General features: G+C 44.8%; 1 protein-coding gene across 1 annotated transcript; it reads right to left on the bottom strand.

The window, feature by feature from the left end:
• Positions 1–1,419: 1,419 nt before the first annotated feature.
• Positions 1,420–21,269, bottom strand: Tph1 (tryptophan hydroxylase 1). Its single transcript, XM_021167842.2, has 11 exons — positions 21,190–21,269; positions 19,123–19,255; positions 16,008–16,191; positions 14,444–14,544; positions 11,432–11,499; positions 11,092–11,288; positions 7,998–8,133; positions 7,134–7,260; positions 5,238–5,333; positions 4,245–4,378; positions 1,420–2,268 (listed from the first exon to the last, which is right to left on the bottom strand). Exons 2-11 carry the CDS (start codon positions 19,246–19,248, stop codon positions 2,094–2,096), a joined length of 1,344 nt encoding a protein of 447 aa, XP_021023501.1. The 5' UTR covers positions 19,249–19,255; positions 21,190–21,269; the 3' UTR covers positions 1,420–2,093.
• Between the last annotated feature and the right edge of the window lie 1,127 nt (positions 21,270–22,396).

Genomic DNA, 22,396 nt, shown 5'->3' with positions numbered 1-22,396 from the left:
GCACGCTGCTGCTGTCGAGGAATGGCTCTCCAGGAAAGAATTGCAAACCTTGCTTTTTGTCTGAGTCTGGCCTGGTGTTTGAATAACTATTAAAAGATTCTTAGGTGTTTTGAAAACTCTGAGGCTCTTGGAACCCTGACTTGCCAAATATCACAGAAGCAGAGCAGAGACAAAGTCGAGCTCTTTGCTTATTTTTTCTATCCTGAAGTTACAAACGGTAAGGTTGTGGCTTTACAGTTTAAAGTGCTTTAGTCAGAGCACAACCAATTAAAAAGCCAGTAAGTGATTCTTCAGCACCACCAGAGTCTGGTGGAAATAACCAGAAACGCAGACGGCACTCTCTGTTTGCTGTCGGTAGGATTTCTTTACAGTGCTTTCCCTGGTAATCAAGCAGGCTGTAACCTAGCTGCTTTGTACTTCAGGTGATTTCAGAGCTAACATATCTACTTGCGGACGTATGCGTGCTCACCAGCTGTTAAAGTGGGTATGTTTCTAAAGATCTGAGACGGCTGGATTACACTTCCTTGTAGAGCATGGGGTGAAGCGCAGCTTTCAATAGTTTCCTCTGAATCCTTAAAAGGTGTTTTTAAAAATCTAGTTTTGAAAATATATCTAGTGGGCTTGAAATGAAGCCTGTTCAATGGTATATAATTTTACTATTAATGGGAAAAGCAGAGGTAGGGTCTTCCACTTTTTATTGTATGTGTATGGGTGTTTTGTTGCATGTATATCTGTGCATCGCTTGCATGCCTGCCTGCTATCTATGGAGGCCAGAAAACACTGGATCCTCTGGAACTAGAGTTACAGATGGTTCTAAGCCACAGTGTGGATGCTGGGAATCAAACCAGGGTCCTCTGGAAGAACAGCTGGCACTCTTAACTGCTGAGCCCTCTCTCTTACCCTGGTAGTGAACTCTTACACTGAACTGTAGGATCTTTCTGTCTCTGTCTCTGACGCTCTCTCTCACCCCCTTTGTGTGTGTGTGTGTGTGTGTGTCCTCTTCCCTCTCTCCCTCCCTCTCTCCCTTCTTCCTCCTCTAAAATCCTTCATTCTTTCTCTTTCCATCCTTTATGACGTGTATAGCTTTATGAAGTTTGCTCTGTCACATTCTCCCATCATGCCTTGCTTCACCAGTGGCTTAAACCACGGGAACAACTTCTAATGGACCAAAGCATCCAAGAGAAACCTTTTCTCTGTATAAGCTGATTGTCCCTGACACTTTGTTACAGTAATGAAAAGCTTATACAACTGCTTATGCCGACACCACATGTGCTCCAATCCTCACAGCTCTCCCCTCGCATAAGTACAGTCTCAGATACAAACTGCTCCCTTTGGCCCTTCTCCATTCCCATCCCCATTTCCTACCCTCTGCCCCCCCCCACACACACACATACCTTCTCACTATGTCCTAGTGTTACACCTTGAAACAAAGTGCCAGAAAGCAGTGGCTGAGTCTTGGTGGTTTCTACGTCCCTGCCTGACACAGCACTTGAAGCCAGCTTGCACTTTACTAGCCGTGCTGTAGCGCAAAGCCATCTGCACTTCTGTTTCAGCAAGTCCCCTTGAAGTCTAGTGTGTGACTGTGCCTGGGCTGTCACACAGTCAGTAATAGGTAACAGAGACATTCATCGTGGCATCCAGAGAGGCCATCCGCTAATGATGGGCTGGGGAAAATGGCATCACCATGAGTCCAGCTCTGGCCAGTGTCAGACAACTCACCCATCAAAGATGGGCATTCGGTAGAAAGGCCATGAATTTGAGAGGGAGGGATTGGAGGGAAGAAAGGGAAGGGGGAGAATGATTCAATTACATTTTAATGAAATAAAATATTTTAAATGTGTGTCCTGGGCATCACGTGGCACGTGAACTATATTTCCCTTAGCAGGTGCCAGAAGACAAAACAGAAGTAGAAGATAAGCAGTTCCAGGTGTGCATTTTCAGAGAGAGTGAGTGATTGGATATGGAGAGAGGCGAGAGACATTGCTAAGCTGGGAGCTGCTGTCCCTCCCCAAACAGGTCTTCAGGGGAAGCAAGAACTGGCCCTGGCTCTAGACTGATGCTCAAAGGCTTTCTGGATATGCAACTGGAAACCATCACACACTGGGCCACCTGGTGACCCTAGCGAGGGCATCACTGATGACATCAAGGTCATACCGCAACTCATTCATGGCACTAGTTATGCTCTTGGTGTCTCTGAGAACCTGAACGCTCTGTGTGTACGGGTTGTACTTCACTCCAAAAGGGCGCTTCACGGTCTTGGCAAATTCTCTATTTAAGAGAACAAGGAAGGGAGTGTTAATTTCTGTGATAGTGGGTGACAAAACTAAACACAGGACAGAAGACTTAGTCACACAGAGACACAGACACACAGACACTCACAGATGCATACAGAGACACACACACAGAGACATACACAGTTATACACATAAGCACACATACAGTCACACACAAACACACAGACACACACACAATCATATACACAGTCATACATACAGACACACACACAGTCACACACACACACATCTACTTTCTCTGTCATGACAGCAGAGGTCCCAACAGACTCTCCCACTGCACCCTCAGTGAGAAAGCATGCATGAACTGCATCTCCCTCTCCCCTTTCCCTCCCCCCCCATTATCCCTTCTTCCTCTCCCTCTCCATTTCCTTCTTCTCCATCCTCCCATACTGGGCATTAATCCCATGTCTTATGCCGTGGAAATGATCTACAACCCATCTCTTGACCTCTTGGTTTCACTGAGAACATCAAGCCCAGTCGCTCTGTCTGTCAGTAAATAATGGCAATACTGAACCACATAGTAACAGCCTCCTCCTCCTCCTCCTCCTCTTCCTCCTCTTCCTCCTCCTCCTCCCCCTCCTCCTCCTCCTCCCCCTCCTCCCCTTCCTCTCCCCTCCTCCTCTTTCTCCTTCTCCTCCTCTTTCTCCTCTTTCTCCTCTTTCTCCTCTTTCTCCTCTTTCTCCTCTTTCTCCTCCTCCTCCCCCTCCTCCTCCTCCTCCCCCTCCTCCCCCTCCTCTCCCCTCCTCCTCTTTCTCCTCCTCTTCCTCTTTCTCCTCTTTCTCCTCTTTCTCCTCCTCCTCCTCCTCCTCCTCCTCCTCTGCTAGCCCTTACATAATAAAAGAGGGAGGAGAGAGAAGGCGGGGAGAGTCCTACCCTCTTGTACTTGTGTGATTTTTCTGTTTAGAAAGTGTCTAGGGTCCTCTCAAATGACTTGAATTCTCCCTTTCCTCAAGGTTTAAAATCTGCCCCCTTCATCAAGCCAACATTTGAACCTCTTATATGGTACCCTACAAAACAATCATGTTGAGGACCCCTAAGGATAACAGCATAGCCAAGAACGAGTGTACATGCTTGGAGATGGAATCCAGGTTCCCATCCATCTGCTCTCCCCATCAGGGACCACTACAGCTTTGCACAAGGATGCCATCTGTGCTGGAGAAACCCCAGCTGCTATCGTTATTTGGTTCTGTGCACAGCAAGCCCCCGGAAGATAAGCATCATCTTCAACCCCTATGGTCTGCCCCTGTTCTCACAGTGTGGCTTTAAGACAACCTTTATCACATGCTGTTTTCTGGATCCTGCTTCCAACAGTGACTTCCTCCCTGCTACCTCTATCTCGGTCCAGGTTTTACTTTCACCTGGAGTTTGCAAGGAGCTCCTAAAAAATGTCTGTGCTCCAATTCTTCCCCCTTGACTAAGTGCTTAGCGGATGAGTCAGGAGCTCTCAATGCACTGAACTATCCCCACGCCTCTCTATCTCTTTGCATTTCCATGCTGTTTCAGCCTAAAACTTAACACGTCTAAATTCTAGCTCGTCTCCCCCCACCTGTCTCACTTGCCTCTAAGATTTTTGTATGCTGCTCAGCTGGAAAGGAGACCAATGGAGGCAAGACAGTGTTTCCTCTCTGTCTCCATTCTTGCCACTTTTCATATTACAGTATCTTATCTAGTTTCTTTTTTTTTCCTACTGAGCTATAAACTCTGCTGGAAAGAAATGGGGAGAAACCAAACTCTCAATGTATGCCACTCTCACATGCGACTACTGAATCTGTGATATTCAACCCACTCTAAACAACAGACATGTCCCAAATAGAAGGCTCCTGGCAGGCTCCCCTTACCTACTTGCTCAGACCTGTGATTATTGTATCTTTGGATGTTACTTTTGCAGCAAATGGAAGCTTGAAGGACATAGTTGTTTGTTTGTTTGTTTGTTTGTTTGTTTGTTTTTACCTCATCTTCTCCTTTGCATCTTCAAAGCTCTCAGATACAAAGTAGACATCCTGGAAGCTCGTGATGAGACATTCCTGTTTACAGGTAATCTTGGGATCAAAGGGCTTGACTTTGGCATGTCCAGAAAGTGCATGCTGAGGACAAAGAATGGCAGTCAAATACTGTCTGTCTTCACAGAACACCAGACTGCAGCAGCTGGCACCTCTGATCTGAGTTACACAAGGGTCCTGACTGCACCCTCAGACTGGCCTCCTGCGTCTCTGCATCATCCAGTCTAGCTCAACAAAACAAGTTTGCTGTCTCCCGCAAATGACTCAAGACCATCTCCGTGGCTTTATTTTAACTCTGTTTATCACGTAGGAGGCACACAAGGATCTTTATTTATTGTTATTTATTTATGCATTATGACACCTACTGTTTACCCCCACTAGTCACCTTTACCCAGGACTTATACCCTCCACCAGAGAGCAGCCTCTTTCACACAAGACAGTACCTTGGACATCGTCTTTAATCTGTCTCACTCCAGGGCACTTTACTTTCCTTTTTTTTTTTTTTTTTTTTCTTCTTGAGACAGGGTTTCTCTGTGTAGCCCTGGCTGTCCAGGAACTCACTCTGTAGACCAGGCTGGCCTCGAACTCAGAAATCCTCCTGCCTCTGCCTCCCAAGTGCTGGGATTAAAGGCGTGCGCCACCACTGCCTGGTAGCACTTTACTTTCTTAAGTGACTAGCTTTTACTGCCATACTTTGTACAGAGCTTACTGCTTGTATCCCAGAAACTTGTATAAAGCTTTAAAAAAAAAAAAAACCACTTCCTATTTAAAAGACACATTTTTTCTAGAAATTTGAGAGAGTAGAAAAAAAATGTTCTCAAATTATGTTTCCCGCTGCCCAAAACATTTCCCATAGTAAACGCTTGCTCAGAAGCAAGCTCTGCCTCCAGCCATGTTGTCATGTTGGTGGACACAGTTATGTGCAAAGCCTGATGACTCTTACTTTGAGTTCGCTGATGGAAGAAAGCAAGCCAGCACCAAAGACTCTCAGCTGTCCATCTTGTTTGCACAGCCCAAACTCCACAGTGAAAAAGTAGCACTGCAAAACGAGGCCAGCATCATGTTCACATCCTGAGCATCTCAGTCTAAAGCAAGTCCCAGTCCCTGGCCCAAAGTACACCCAGAATCGAGCCCAACACTTCCAGCCTAGCTCCCAAGTCCTTTACAGTCCAACCCTGTTGTACATCAGGACATTGTAAACTTGATGTAAAGACTCTCATATACAGTTAAAAATTACTACAAAGTCCAACAATCTCGCTCTCTGTATATGTAACCCTAGCTGTGTTGATCATATTAAAGTTAAAACAAAGAAAGGATTTAGGTGCTTAAAAATCAACTTTGAGTAATAGTAAAACCATAGTATGTAACATAAGTAACTTTTGTTTGTTTGTTTGTTTCCTGAGACAGGGTTTCTCTGTATAGTCTGGCTGTCCTAGAACTCATTCTGTAGACCAGGCTGGCCTCGAACTCAGAAATTCACCTGCCTCTGCCTCCCAAGTGCTGGGATTAAAGGCGTGCACCACCACGCCCAGCTGTAAGTAACACTTAATGAAAGTACATTTTACAAAACTGTAACAGAAGAGTGGCATTTTATAGTTGTTATTCATCTTTTTAATTTTTTATTGTTCTTATGTATGTGTGTGTATGTATGTGGGCACCCACAAATGCCAGAGAGGGCATGGGATTTCCTGGAGCTGGTGTTACAGAGGTTGTGAGCTTTCTAGGTGCTGGGAAACAGGACCCAGATCTTCTGGAAGAGCAAGAAGAATGCTCTCAGCTATAGAGCCATCTCTCCACCGTCATCTTTTTAACTTTAATCTAATTTCTTTTACATTTATTTGTCTGTGGGCACATGCCTGTAGGCGGCCAGAGGACACCTTGTGGGGCAGGTTTTTTCTTTCAACTATGGCGTGGAACTTGGCTCACCATGCTTGGTGCCACTGAGCCATCTCACAGGCCCTGGTTTTAATTTTTTACAATTATCATCCTATGGATCCACAGTGTAGAGTGACTCCATCAGCTGAGCCAATGCTGTTCACATCTTGTCCGTGTCTGGCTAGACATTATTTAATGTCTGATGAGATGGCAGATGGACGACCATATCTGTTTCTGTATTTAACCTTTTGCAATATGTTGTTTAGGTTTGAGGATATGAAGAAAGCTCCGCTTACACATTATGTAGCTAGAAAAGGGCTGGGCATTTAAACCTCCTTTTCAAAGACATGTGGATATTCTTTAAACTCCCTCACTTAGCACATGGTGGTCGCTTAAAGTTCAGACTCAATATGGCATCTGAGCCTGTCTGTCACATTAAAAATATATTTTATATCTTTTACTTATGAATAATTTTGTCCCAAAGGCCTCCACAAAAGGTCTCAAAGACCCCTAGCATCCCCAAACCACAGCTTCAGAACCAGTTAGCCTAATCCACACCCCTCCTCCACCCTCAGCTGTTCCCAGCAGTGCCAAGCCCCTTATCATATGTCTTGAGCCTCATCCTAAAACGCCCTTCCTTCCTGGACTGATAAGATACCATTCTCTCTCTCTCTCTCTCTCTCTCTCTCTCTCTCTCTCTCTCTCTCTCTCTCTCTCTTGGTCTAAAAGCTAGTATATTAAAGCAAACTTGTGATTCTCTGTTTTGTTTTAAAGCTGAGTTTCTTATTTGAGAAACCTTAATTTTATATATCTTCTTTTAACATTATTTAAATTCATACACATTTAAAGCAAAAGCAGCTTTTCTAATGGTTGCCTTGTCTGATGGCTGGACTTCAAAATGCCCACTCCTAACCACACCCAGTAGAGAACACTGGACTAGACAGCTATTTCCAGATGTCTATACCGTTGCCAGTTTTTGAATTGTCTCCTCTGAAGCTCCAAGGGAAGCCAGGCCAATTTCTTGGGAGAATTGAGCAAAACTGGGTTCAGCCAAGAGAGGAACGTGGCCTAGGAGTTCATGGCAGGTGTCTCTGCAACACAGACACAGTGTATCACACTGTGACAATTGACACACACGCATAAACAACTGTTGCAACAGAGACACAGTGTATCAAACACTGTATCATTGGCACACATGCATAAACAATTGTCCAGCCGAAGCCAAAGCCAGCCTTGTTTTCACTCTAGCTGATCAGGAGTAATAGATCACAAAGGATATTAACTGAATAAGGAAATGCCTTTGGTTCCAAATCTTGTCCCCACAACACATCCACTGCTACCCCATGTCCCCCACCCAAATCAAGTCTCTACTCCCATGTTTCCTCAGGAAGGCCCTCTCTGATCGCACCTCCCAAAACAACCCCCAGATACCTGCCTGTATCCTTCCCTAGATTTATTTCCCTCCCATGGCACATGCCACCATCGGACATGCTACATACTACATATACTTGTTCACCATCTGTACAGACCCCCAAAATACACACTTTATGAAGACAATAGTTTTTACTTGATTTTTACATCCCTTGTGCACAGAACTGCATCTGACATCTAATAAGTTGCCAAATTAATAATAACATAATAATAAAAATAGCAATAATAATAACAACAATAATAATTGGCTGTGTATGCTATAGAATACACTTTCACGCCTGTCTCTATTCTAAAGGCTTGACAGACGCTGCTTTACTGAATACGTAGAAGATGCCTTGTGAAGTGGGTACCATTACTATAAATAGCTATTTGATGAATGAATAGCATCAGTACTTACGGCTCTGGAGTGTAAAGGGGATCTGAACTGTGTCTCACATACTGAGTGCAGTGAAAGACTCGAAAGGCTAACCCCGACAGGAAATCTCTCGGTGAGAGGTAACCAGCCACAGGACGGATGGAAAACCCAGTGCGTTCTGCAAAGCAAAGGAGAAGACAGAAAATGTTCCTCTCAAACAGACCGCTGACACCGGCCAGTGGCACCAGGTAGCACTTTCAAGGGATGTGGGAATTAAAAGGCAGCCTATGCGTGCCACAGGAAACCAAGCATCACGAAGCACATCCCAGGGTCAGATCCTTTTACACGCCACACCTCTCATCATGCTTACAAAAGGATTCTTCTCATTACTGTAACAGGTATGAAACACTGGCTAAAGTCCTCAAGAACCACAGGAGGTGATAACGGTGGAACAAAAATTCAGGAGGACTTAGATTACACTCGGCACCCTCCTTCAAACAGGGAGAGCATTTTAACTCGTACACACTGACAGTGGAAATGTAAACTGGGGCAGCCATTGTGGAAGTTTCTCCAACATTTAAAAAAAACTAAAAATAGAACTCAAGGCCGATGACTTCTGGGCATAGTCCCCACAGGCACTAAGATACTGTGCATTCATGCTTATTGCTACACTAGTCACAGTGGCCAGGAGCCGGAGTCAGCCTAGACCTCCATCAGCAGAGAATGGATAGAGACAAGCAGAACATATACACAGTGGGACTGCATCCCACCATAAAGAAAAATGACATCATAGCATTTACAGGAACATGGATGGAACTGGAGACCATTGTAGCAAGAGAAGAAAGCCAGGCTCAGAAAGACAAATGCCGAATGCTTTCTCTTACATCAGAGCCCAGACTCAAATCCCTGTGTGTGTGGTGGGCAGGGCAGAAGGGATCTTGGGGAAGGAGGAAGGAGCCGGGAGGGAGCGTAATGGAATGCATGTGACATGAAAGCAGAAGAGAGACTATTGGGGAGAAGAAGGGGGCGGTGGAGTGTGATGGCTTTGAACATGTGACACATAGCATGAAACACAAAAACGGGACTTTTTACTTTGTATGGTACTTTAATTTTTTGGTATGGTAAATTATGATAAATTAATTTTTAAAGTATTTTATGGCAACCACTTAATCCATGCTACTTTTAAGCATTATTATCGTCTATGCTTTTTTTTTTAACTTTTACCTAACCTGGGTGGGTCTCTTCCACTCAAATACCAAGATAGACTTTTCTGTACTGGATAGGGGGCTACCAGGTTTCAGTAGCTCAAGAGTTCACAGTGTACTCTGTCTTGTACCTCACACTAAACTGTCACAACTCTGAAGGTCCAGCTCCATACAGTTGCAGTGTAAGTCTGCCTCCCTCGCTGATGGGCAGAACGCTATCCAACAGAGTCTTGATAGAATGGAATAACAGCCATCTGTCACTATTGAACATTTAACATGTGGCTAGTGTGGCCAAGGCCCTAATACTTTGATCAATACAGGTTAATAGTTTACAATGTAAAAAGCCACATGCATACAATAGTCACCATGTCTGACAGTGTTGATATCATCATCTGACACTTCATGTGAACTGTACTCTTGGTTTTGGTTTCTTTCACTGAAATTTTTGATTTCTCTCTTTGATACTCATCTTTGAAACAGAAGAATGGCCTCTGTGGCCGGCTCATCTCCAGACCCCAAGGGAGCAGCTTTCAGTTTTATATCCACAGCAAAATGTTTCCTGCGATCCTGACTGAACACCACCTGTGACATGGTCAGTGTGCTGCGTGAGTCCCGTGGGGTCACCTGCACTGGTGATCTCCGGTGTTCTAAACGCTCAGTTTTTAATAGGAAACATGCACATGATTTCTACCTTCATGAAACGATACAATGTTTTCCCATTTAGTCCCTTTAGGTTTTTACGTACAGTTTTTTAAATAGGAAGTAAGGGGTTGAGTAAAAGGAAGATGCTTGTTAACAGTCATATAAGAAACTCAGACAACACCTTCAGCCAGGAACAAAAGATTAACAACGTGAGCCAAAAGCATAACTGGGCGACAGGTCAGAGACAGAGCTCTTGCCTAGCATTCCTGAGACACTGAGCACTGTAAAGCAGTCCTTCCCACCAAGGTCTCAGATTTGCTGAGGCAAAGGGACATAGTGATTTTTCTTAAGCACAACAGAGTCTGGCGCTCCGTGATTATTTGACTTTCTACATCAGCTAGAGACCCTTGTCTCCTCTCCGCACCTTGAAGGCAGGTGTGGAGATTTAGTACAGATATCCTTATAGATAGGTTCTAATCCTTTTTTACAAGCCTGGTTTCACATGGATCTTCTATTAAGATCTCCCTCTTTATTTAAGAGCCATATAGTATGGACTGGAGAGATGGTTCTGAAGTTGATAGCACTAACTATTCTTCCAGAGGTCCTGGGTTCGATTCCCAGCAACCACATGATGGTTCACAACCATCTATAATGAGGTCTGATGCCCTCTTCTGACATGCAGGCAGAACGCTGTGTATATAATAAACAAATCTTCCCCAAAAAATCATATTGTATATAGATTCCTATTTGCCCAACGTTTAAGCATTTAGAAAACATCCCCTCTATCTCCAAGATTACGCCCAAGAGTGTCCTTCAGAGTTAACTATGTGATGTGTGTCCACATTCCCTTGCAACTCTGCTACCTTTGGGTTCATGCGCTAAGTCAGTGGTTCTCAACCTGTGGGTCACAACCACTTCCATGGGGGATTGAAGGACCCTTTCTCAGGTGTTGCCTAAGACTATCAGAAAACATGAGTATTTACATTGCAATTCATAACAGCACAAATTATGGTTATGGAGTAGCAACGAAAATAATTTTATGGTTGGGGGTCAGCACAACACGAGGTGCTGTATTAAAGGGTTGCACATTGGCAAGGTTGAGAGCCACCACTCTAAGCTATTTGGATTCTATTTTTCCATTGTGGTGCCCCGTCTTGGAGCCAGTACTCCAGGATGCATTTGGAACTTCTGAACCTTCCACATAACTGAACTTCATTCTTCCATAAACAAGGCTGTCCCGGTTGAAAGAGATCAACAGACCCGCTGACACAGCTCTGTGGGCGTATTACCTTTTAAAAAGTTGGAGACATCCTCCAGTTGCGGGATGTTGTCTTCCCGATAGCCACAGTATTTTGAGAGCAAAGGAAGGTTTCTGAGATACTCCCTGCAGGCATGGGTCGGGTAGAGTTTGTTTAGCTCTCGGAAGATGGTCCCCCAGGTCTTAATCTCTTCTTCCGTGAATTCAATCTTGGGAATTGGGTCCCCACTGAGGAGATGGAGACAGGGAATTCTGCACTGTCGTTAGGGTTATTTGACTTTCTACCTACCTAATAAACATAGCTTATATTCCATTTATTTTGTTCTTTTTGTTATCTCAAAGTTTGATGTGTTGGCTTGTAACATACTCACTGTTTGTAGTTCATAGCCAACTCTGCAAAATACTTTCGTCTTCTACGATAGACATTGTCTTTGAAGCCCTAAGAATTGAAATTAATCAGATATTAAAACTAAAAATACTTGAAGATGACAATTATGAAAACGCTTCCTTGTTTTGACCAGAGATATTAAAGAACTACATAATTGTTAGCACAAGCAAGGATTGCTTAAAGAAATGTGACCGCTTTTATTCTGAAGCCAGCAGTCCCATGACAGCTCTATCATCTAGTGGCTACAAAGTAAAATGATGCTGTGTATGCAAAGCTCCTACAGTGACAAAGAGGGACCATCCTAATTAAGTGCATAGCTCTTGTCTTAGTTTTTTCCTTAATCACTTGACTGTATCTTCAGTTATATTACCTATGGTAGAAATTAGTAATAAAACAGTAAAACTGAGTGCAACCAAGAAATAGAAAGTCTGCCTAGAGCACTTGAGGCCAGGCTACAGAGGTGGTCAGTGGTTAAGAGCATTGACTGCTCGTCTGAGTTCAATTCCCAGCAACCACATGGTGGCTCACAACTGTCTGTAGTGGGATCTGACGCCCTGTTCTGGTGTGTGCTGTGAAAACAGCAACAGTGTACTCACATACATTAATGAATAATCTTTAGTAATCCTTTTTAAAAAGAAAGAAAGAACACTTGAGACCCAGAAAAAAAAACAGTCAACAGTAAATAGAATGGGATGCAAATAATACTAAAATGGAAATTAATATTTAAAATCGTGCCTTCACTGAACTAAGCTTCCCAGTGCTGATCCCCAAACTGGGTCTGCTGTGTAGAGAGAGCTGGGTGGAGGATGAAAGGGTCACAAAAAGTGCACAGGAAGGAAAACAGGTTCAGGACACAAAATGCATGCTTCTGGTGCTTGCACGGTGCCCGGATTGTGTTGAAGACTAAGCCAGGACCTGCAGGTTGAGGTCTGCTAAGGAGCTCGGGGCTACGTTGATCTCCTTTAGACTAAGCACTAACTAGACTGAGGCACAGCCCATATGCCATGAAATAGCCATTCAGAGGAATTAACAACCATGATCATATTTCTGTTTGTTTTCAATTTTGAGACATCTTGACAAGTTGCCCAGGCTAGCCTTTGAAACTTGTAACCCTCCCAGCTCAGACTTGGCAAACGGATGAATAAATAGGCCTGTCCCTGTGTCCAGCGACCATCTCAGACCAAATAGTTGTGTTCAAGGTAGTAAGGTCATAGATTGTACCATCTGACTTCAGAAAAAATTGGCTCATCTCAAAAAGAAAACATCATACTATCCCTCCTCATTCCCCCCCGCCCCCTCCCACAACCCCAACCTCTGCCAACCAGTGATCTAGTCTCAGTGACTGTTCCTCTTCCAGATACTTCACATAAAGGAAATTATAAAACATGAGGCCTTTTGAGGCTCACTCTGTGTGAGGTTCACCCATGTTGGAGCACGGTATTTCAGGCTCATTTCACTTTGTTTTGTGAGACATGGTCTTACTACATATTCCAGTCTGACCTCAAACTAGTGGTAATCCTCCTGCCTCAGATTTCCAGTTTTTGGGATGATGTGCATGAACCGGCACATCCATCTGCTGTGCCCTTTTGTGTCTGGCTCTGCCTACCATTCTTTATCTTCTCCTCGGTGGATGGGCACTACCCTGGGTCTACTTTCTTGCTACCATGAATAACAGTGCTATGTGGAAAACCATTGGTAACATGTATAAGAGGAGAGGGAGTGATCATTAGATCGTTGTAACAGCTTAGAGCGTGTGAAGGCGGCAAGGCTGGAGGCACGGGAAACAGCTGAGAGATATGGTAATCAGAATAAAGAAAAAGCAGACATTAAAAGTGGGAAGGAGGTGGGCATCGGTGCCAGTAGATGTCTGTAAAGCTGGCATTTCACCTTTTTATTAACACGCCCCGGTTTCCTTGCCTCAGAACCTTTGTTCACGCTGGACTGTCTTTTCTTTCCGTCTCTCACTTACCGAAATCTTTTGGGATGGTTTTGAAATATCACCTTTCTCTGAAGGCTTCAGTCAGAGGCATTTGCTCTCTTGGGTATGTGTGTGTCCCACTTGCTAATGTCATCTGGCACACTTTGTCCATCTTATCTTGCCATATGCTAATACATGCTAGTTCTCACCCCATTTTGTTGCAAGGGTTACTTGGTAAGATTGACTGGTACACAGATGGGGACACTAGAGGCTATCTAAAGTGATACACAGCCACATTCATGTAGCTTAGAAAGCAGGAGGCCCTAAAGGGAAGGTTGGCTCTGCAAGCCTCCATAATTGCATTCTGCCCTCTCCTTCCCTCCCAAGAACCCAAAGCTTCAAACATGAGCGTAGTGCTCTGGATTCCAGCTCTTGAGCTCACAGGTCTCCTGTAAAATTCTCCGAGGAAACAACTTTCCCGATTATCCACGGCCTCATCAGCCCATCAAACTGGGCAGCATGGTGGTCGGGGTTTTCCTGACCCAACTTTACTGTCATTTCAAAGAGACGTAAGCTCATTTTAGCAGAGACTGACTACAGACGCACTCAGCTGCACAGCTCTGGGGCTGTCTTAATAATGGGAGTGCCAGGAACAGGGCAGAGCTCCATGCAGGTGAAGCTGGATAACTTCCTGTCTGCTGACTCCATTCCACCCGTGGGTAAGGCTGCTGCTAAAGACTGAAATCCCAATGCTGTTCAGAAAAGTATTTTCTCACCATCAATTTGCCCTTGCTATTCGGGGGAGGAACGAGACAGGGCAATCACAGTGAGTATAGTCAAAACATCTTCCATATGTATGAAAATATGACAATGAAACTCAGCGCTTTGTATAATTAGTACAAGCTATTAACATGTCTGACAAATAGTTGCCCCTAGATGATGGAGAAATGACTCCACACTAAGGGACACTGGCTGCTCCTGAGGATCTAGGGTTCAGTTCCCAACACCTACTCTAATTTTTAATCTTCAGTTTGACTTAAATTATTTGTACTTGCGTGACTTTTTAAACATATTTACAGGATGGTCGGCGTCGAGTTCGGATCCATACAACAGCACTCTGTTGGCACAGAAGTCCAGGTCAGAAATCTTCTTTGGAAACCAAGGGACAGTCTCCATAACTGTAAAATAAAATCCCAAAGCCGCTGACGCTTGAGGAGACTGTCTTAACCGAAGCAAAATTCAGAAGCAAGAGCGGTTTGATGAGACTTGTGTATGGCTGGAAATCAAACACTGCTTAAATGACCACTCTATTCCTAGAAGCCATATTTTAATTAAAATCATTGGCTTTAATTTATTTTTAACCTTCAGGTTGATTTCCCAAGTGCTGAAGGCTACTCTAGTGAAGTAACAAGCCCAGCATTTAAATGTTTTATGATGCATGCCTAGTTATTCTGTGAAGGCAGAGCAGGCTAATGCAACTCTAGACACCAGCATGCAAGTCTGGGGAGGAATTTTAATATCTGTCTTTGCTTGAGGCACAGAGTCATATCTTAACATCTAGTTTTTAGATTTTCTTTAAAATGTTTATTGGTTTAGTTCAGTAAATGTGTGTGCATGTGTGTGTGTGTGTGCGTGTACACGTATGAATATAGATGCCCAAGGAGGCCAGAGGTCATAAGCCACCTGTGTGTGTGTGTGTGTGTGTGTGTGTGTGTATGTGTGTGTGTGTGTGTATGATCACATGAGTTGGCATGTATTAAAGGAGCCCCCTAGCACTCTGGGAAACTCTTCACCGTGCAGTTGAGGGAAGCAGACTGCTGAGGCTAAGGTATTTGCCCCAGGTAACCATTACCAGCAGAAGAGAGAGACCAGGGATTCCTTCCTGCCCTGCTCTTTCTGTTTTAAAAGGAGCACTGCGTCTCAGGGAAGCCGCTCCCTACCGGCTGGAAGAGGAGGTGAATCCACAGTTTAACAAAGACATGAAGGTGTGACAGATAAATGGCAGCCCTGGTCACACCCCAAATATTGTGATGTATTTGAAGAGACTCCATCAAGTATAAAGTTACTAAGTGAATCCATTTGTCTTTTGTCTTAACTAAATTACAATATGGTTTTCCCCCCCCATAATGGAGACCTCCCTCAGCCTTAGTCTTTTTGATCTGAATATCTGAACCTTGGAAGGTTTTGTATCACCAGAGCCATCGTCTTTGGTAGGAATGTGGTATATAATAGGTTTCAGATCACCGATGTCAAACACTAACAACATTCCCCCAAAATTCAAATATCTGTCTAATGTCTGTTAGACACCAAGCCCCGGGAGATCTGTGAAGAGTTTAGGAGGGGGTTGGGGGATGAGGAGAGCAGGGTTTCAGAATCAAGAAGTCCTTTAGGAGCTAAGAGAAGTCACTGGCCTTTGACCTTTGACACTTCTCATGCTCAAGGCTCCTTTCACACCGACCTCCATTAAATGCTGCCTCAGAATTCTGGTCAGCTCCACTCTGTCTTCCCTTCACTGTCACACAACGAGGGCTTTGAAAAGGCAGGGGCTTCTTTTTATCCCCTTGTCCTCAAAATGAATAGGAAGCTGGACATACATCGGGTGCTTACTCTGCGAGGTGGGGCTTTGCCGTCTCACACGTACCGTCTTCCTTCGCAGTGAGCTGATCGGGCGAGTCCACTGAGAGGACGGTGGTGTGCGACTTCAGCAGGGGGAAGATGTCATTCAGCTGTCCTCGGCTGATGTCGCAGTCAACAAATATCTCAAATTCTGAATTTCTTTGCTTTGATTTTCGGGATTCGATGTGTAACAGGTTCACATGGTTCTCCTGTAGAAAGCAGAGGAGAAAGACTGCACGGACCCGCCACGGATGCTAATCATTCTTTGAGAAGAATACTTTCATTAGAAGTTAAAAAAAAAAAAAACAAGCAAAAAAACAAAAAAACAATTCAACACTTGTGAGAACTAGCTCAAAAGGAGGAAGAAGGTGGTTTTAGTACTGCCCTTGGCAAAACAAACCCCTCTTGGAATATGAAAAATTAAATCAAAATATGAAAACTCATCATACCCTTCAGAAAACAGCAAAGTGACAGCAACACTGTTAGTCGGGGCTGGTTACGATCGGGGATGGTTACAGCCCAGATCTAAGCAGATCAAATGCTGGGCTGGGCATGGTGTTTACACCTGCAATCACAGCACTCAGGAGGCTCAGACTGGCGTTCCAAGCCAGTCTGAACTACAGAACAAGGCTCTGTCTATGCAAAATAGACTTTTAAAAATAGAATAAGGAGAGACAGAGCAGAACGCTGATGTTTTCTTTATAAGTTTACGGGACGTGTCAAGTTTTTAAACCACATACCAAAACTCTAACAATAAAGAAAATGGATGGCGTCGGAAGAAGCAATATGGGTGCGTACTTCAAAAGGTCCAAAGGTAATCAATACAATAAAAAATAATAATACAAGCCAGGCTTGCTGGTATAGACCTCCAGTCCTAGCTACTTGGGGGGCAGAGGCAGGAGGATCACGAGTTTTATGGCAGCCTGGAAAACTTAGTGAGACTTTCTCTCAAAATAATTAGCAAACGGAAAGCTGAGGCTACACACGACAGAGCCCTTGCTCAGCACGCTCAAAGCCTGGGGTTTACATCTTTGTATGGCAATAATAACAGTAATAATAATATAATATTATATAGTATTACATTTGGGGAGGAAGGGGTAAAGGAACAAAGAGAGACGGTGCCAATATTGTTCGCATTAGAGAACAAATGAATTCTCAGAGCAAGGGAAGGAACGAAAGCAATATTGATGTTTTATAACTCCTCACCAAGGAAGTCAGGGAGAGAAACAGGTTGAAAGGAAGTTGGCTAAGGCTCTGCCATGTGGCAGGAGCCCTAGTCTCGGGTCCTTCGAGGACAGTGTCCACATTCAAATGTTTATTCTTTGAATGACTAAATAACCTGTCATGGGAAGACAAACTCGCTTGATAACAATAGCCAACATTTATTGACTGTTTACTTTGTACAACCTCAAGCATTTCGAACAGTTTAATTTATCAATTCCTAATGGCCTGAGGGAGACAGGGTTTGCTCGTATTTTATTGAGACATGCAGAGAGACATTCACTCCCAATGACCACCTAGCTAATAAAGGATTTGTGTGTACACAAATCTGGAAGCTGCCCAGCCATGTGGTGTTCAAGCACCATGACTTAGCCTGTGCACAGTCTATTAGAAATAAATTATTGTGTCCCTGGGTCCTTAAACTGAGTTAGAGCCTCCATTTCAACGGTGTCACAGGACCTAGTGTCTCTCTTTACACCTGTGTAGCCGTGCACTCTCTAAACTATTTGCTTAATGTCTGCCTCCCTCTCCAGATCACACACTCTGTGACGGACCATACCATGTCTGGTTTGTTCGGCTCCACATGCTTAGCATAGAGTCCAGTACACCGCACATAATAAGGTGCAATAAACGCTATGCTCTGTCTGATTCACCCATATTTCATCAGAAGAACTGCAGGAGAGGAGCTAGGGAGATGGCTCAGTGGTTAAAGTGCCTGCTGCACAAGCATGAGGTTCTGAGTTTGAATCCCCGGCAACCACGTAAAAGCCTGTTGCAGTTACACTGTGGGGTTAAAGAAACAGGAATCTCTGAGACTTGATGGATGCCGGCCCAGACCCAGGCTCAGTGAGAGATCATGTCTGAAAGGAATAAGGCAGAGAACGATAGAGAACGACCTGACATCCTCCACTGGCCTCTGCAATGTGCACCTATCACACACACACACACACACACACACACATACACACACACATATCCAGTTTCACGGAAATGACATTACTGGGTTAAAAATTGAAACATTTGGGCCAGCAAAATGGTTCCACAGGTAAAGGAGCCTGCAACCAAGTCTGGCAACCTAAGTTCAATTCCCAGAACCAACACAGTGGAAGGAGAGAACCAACTCCTGCAAGCTGTTCTCTGACTCTCTCTCTCTCTCTCTCTCTCACACACACACACACACACACACACACACAGAGAGAGAGAGAGAGAGAGAGAGAGAGCAAGAGAAAGAGAGCACATGTGCACACACAAATACACCCACATAATAAATAAAAATAAAAATTGTAAGGCGGAACATTTTAAGGCTCATAAATGCACAGTAACGCACAGTCTCACTACATCAAACTGAAAATATTTGCAGGCCATATGCAATGAGGTTTTGACAACGGCAGCTGACATAATGGCAGAGTCCTTGCTACTTTGTCACTTGAAAATATTAACATGTGATTAAATAATATCCATACTACATGGCTAGGCATTTTGTCAAGTGTAAAATGCTTTGTTTAGACTCCTCCCCCAATCTTCTCAGCTATTTGTGTCTATCTTTCCTGGGCTGCTTTCTTTCTTACCCATTTCTCAGAGCTGAACATATTTTATTTCAGCTTTATGAGTGTGTATCCGAGTGTTGTGCAGGCACCACAGGTGTGGAGTGCCCAGAAGAGGAAATCAGATGCCCTGAAATCAGAATTAGAGGCAGTTGTGAGCTGCCTGGTGTGAGCGCTGGAATCTGAACCTGTGTCCTCTGCAAGAACCACAAGGGTTTTAACCACTGAGCTATTTTTCCACACTTCCTGAACAATATGTTAGCAAGTTAAGAGACTTCTATAGGCCATCTCTGAGGAACTGGACTGACAGTGCCTTACATTTTAAATAGAACTTCAGAGACCCATTTTTAGATGGACTTTGTGGAAAATCCATACCTGGAAGATTTTCAGCACTTTTATGAGTCCTCCGACTTCATTCTTCAAGGAGAAGATGAGAGTCACTCTCCCTCTTTCGGAGGAATGGTCTTTGTTCTCTTTGTTCTCCTTGTTGTCTTCAATCATGGTGAATCTGAAGTGTGAAAGTTCAGATAAATGAGTGCTAAGCACAGAACTGGCCAGCAGGGGGCAGAAGCGGTGACTCCATCCACCTCCCGCTCCCATTCCTTTATCTGCAAAACCCACATGTTAGACAGGCTTTTCCAGATGGCAGTGGGACAGAAAGTGAGACACTGCCTAGCATAGCCCCCAGAATGGCAAGAGAGCCTCGTGTGTCTCTGCACTTCCCTTTTCTGTCCAGTCTGAACTTCACCCCCGAACTGAGATCTCACTGCCCATCAAATTCGGGTCATGTGTAGCTTCCCCGATGCTTCATTCATCTTATACCCTAAGACGCTGTAAAGCCCCTTCAGAAAGGGGGCCAGGCTTTTGTTTTCTTTGTAACTCAACTACAGCATACAGCTCTAAGGTGAGGGCATACGCTTCCTCTGGATCTTTGATGATGCACATCTTTCTGCTGTCCTAAACACTTTCAGACGGACCTAAAATCGGGTCCCTGTGCTGACAGCCACATTCCCACAACACCAGCAATGCTGCCTGTGGATCTGCCTAGCCTTGAGGCATTCCTTCAACAACCCCATGATTTTCTCTGTTATTTCTTTCCCCCTTTAGCCTTCTATTTCCCCTTTGAGCCCCTTTCTAGCCAGGTAAGAAAAGGGTCATCCTTAAATGGAGAGGTTTACCCTCAAAGGCAGGGGTCACCCTCAAAGGCAGGAGATCACCCTGAAAGGTTAAGGAGTCACCCTCAAAAAAGAAGGAGTCACCCTCAAAGGAGGGACAGGATCCTCGCCTGAATAAAGATGCGGCAGTGTGCAGGAGCCAGCACAGGAAATAAGACCGGCCAAGAAGAAGGCCATCTGATTAGCAGCCTTGGCAGGGCATAGTGAAGGGTACGTGCACACCACCAACTCTTTCCTTAGCTTCATCACCAGTAAGAGAAGCTTCGAGGTCTCGTCTGGGAAGCACGGTGAGGTGTTTGAAAGTGGGGGCAGAGTTTGAAGGTAGGATTGAAAGGTGCAATGAATGGTTTGGGAAGAATCCCCGGGGATACTGGTTTTCTTTTCTAAACGGGAAGTGGGAATGAAGTGGAGATGAACTGTAAGCAGAAAGGCTTAAGCCCAAGGGAGATAAAGGAACCCTCCAGAAGCGCCAGGCAGAGGCTGCCTCCCTCCGGATAATCAGAAAGATCAAGGGCAGCAGCTACAACACATGGACATATGAACTCCAGTGACTGAGTATTATGTGACCCTGGAACACTCGGTTAGGATCCCACCCTTGAGCCGGCCAGTGGTGGCATGTGTTTTTAATCCCAGCACTCAGGAGCCAGAGGCAGGTGGATCTCTGTGAGTTCGAGGCCAGCCTGGTCTACAGAGTGACGGCCAGTCTTCCATGAAGAAACCCTACCTTATAAAGGAAAAAGAATTCCACCCTTGCCATCCCACAGGCACAGGCTTCTGGGGCCTTGACCTCCACCTCCATTCCAAGACAGCTAGGGTGGACCATCAACCAAGTTCACTTAAAGCCTCTGAAAATCAGATCGTTACATTTAATCAGGTTTACCTTTACCTGGACTGTTAACTAGCCCTGAATCTCAAAGACCTATGCCTCTGTCAATCGTGACCTGGGATAGAGTTGCAGAGTGCAGATGTAGTGCTGAGAGAGAGGTCTAGCACTGAAGACTCCCTTCCTTTGATGGCGCTTAAGGGAAGGTTACCGTTATAGAGGAAGAAGAAAAGAGATATTATTACCCCTTGGATGGAAAAGAAAGAAGATTAATATGTTCTTGCTGGCAAGAAGTCACAGAGACACAGGGTTCCCAATAAAGCCGAAATCCAACGTGGGACAGTGTCTGCTCCTGGCACACAGGAGGTCCTCAAGAATAGGGTCTGCTATCCCCCAAGAAGCTCTAAGGAATGAAATGCAGAGCCCTCAGGGGTAGGACTTCACCTGGTTCCTACTGGAAGTTGATCCCGTCCGTGCGGGGAGTCTTCTGATCCGATGTCCCAGGGAGGGGCTATCCCACTCACCCACTCACCTCAGAGCCACTGGAGTTCAGAGAGTCACTTGAGGATGGGAGCTGACGCCTCTTATAGGAGAAGCGCATCGTCAGAACGGCCAATGGGCGCCGGGCGCACGACTGAGGATGGAGCAGTGCGGGAGGAGGGAGAGGAGGGGGCGGGAACAGCGCGGGTGTGGGCGGGAGCGGCTCGCCCTGACCTCTTAGTCGCTGTCCGCTGTCCGCTCTACAACCCAGGCGCCGGTCTCATTCACAGCTATTCTCGTAGAGTTTTAATTAAGTTAATGTTGACGCATCCTCAGCCACAAAAAGTCTGAGTAAGATTAAACAATCCGTTTAGAACTTCCCTCCAAACCATCATCACACCTGCTATTGATATAATGACCTCCCGCGGGCTTGAACCCAGTCTCTGGGATTAGAAACCAAAGCAGGACTTCCCCAGTCTCCGACCTATCCCTGAGTTTCTGGGTTATGCTCCTGAGGCTGCCTCATCTTTCTCCTAGTGCAGAGCCTTATCCTTTAGACAGAAGAACTACTGAACGTTTTAGAAGAGCTCACTACTCTTGCGATTAAAAAAGAAGAGGAAATGTAGGATGCACGCAGATAACGATGCTGTGCCTGCTGAAATATCACTTCCCCTGCTATACGAACGAGGCTCAGAAGCCAAATAGCATTTATCTGTTGACGATCCGTTATTAGACGCTCTACTAAAGTAACCAAACCGTGGTCCCTCTGTATCCTGGGGGACTAGTTTTAGGACACTTCTAGATGCCAGAGTCTGGGGGATGCTCTGGGCTGTTATAAAGAATGTATCATAGCATGCATATATCCTGTAGGCTTCATCTTTAGATTATTTGCCATACCCAATGCAATCTAACTGCTATGTACATATATATAAAATAGTGCTGCCTTGACTAACAAGGAAAAAACTGCACAAGCAACCAATGCTGGCCTAGAACTCGACAATGCTCCTCTCTCTGCCTCTCCCTCTCCAGGGCTGAGATTCCAAGTTAAGCCATCTGGTATGGCTGAACATCCGCTTTTCTGAGGTGTACAATTCTGAGTCTTGACAAACAGTACGTAACCACTAAACACCAAACGATCAAATACAGGATATTTCCAGCCTCCAAAGGTATT

The sequence above is a fragment of the Mus caroli genome, unplaced genomic scaffold, assembly GCF_978045245.1.
Source record: "Mus caroli unplaced genomic scaffold, Mus_caroli_1 scaffold_8, whole genome shotgun sequence".
Classification (NCBI taxonomy): domain Eukaryota; kingdom Metazoa; phylum Chordata; class Mammalia; order Rodentia; family Muridae; genus Mus; species Mus caroli.
This window is presented reverse-complemented; position numbering and strand designations above follow the sequence as displayed.

Excerpts from the sequence above, each read along its gene's own strand:
- Tph1 (XM_021167842.2), bottom strand. The coding sequence starts at position 19,248 with ATGATTGAAGACAACAAGGAGAACAAAGAGAACAAAGACCATTCCTCC. Across the intron at positions 16,192-19,122 it reads AAGTGCTGAAAATCTTCCAG|GAGAACCATGTGAACCTGTT; the intron begins GTATGGATTTTC and ends TGCTTTCTACAG. Across the intron at positions 8,134-11,091 it reads TGTCTCCAACTTTTTAAAAG|AACGCACTGGGTTTTCCATC; the intron begins GTAATACGCCCA and ends TTTGCTTTGCAG.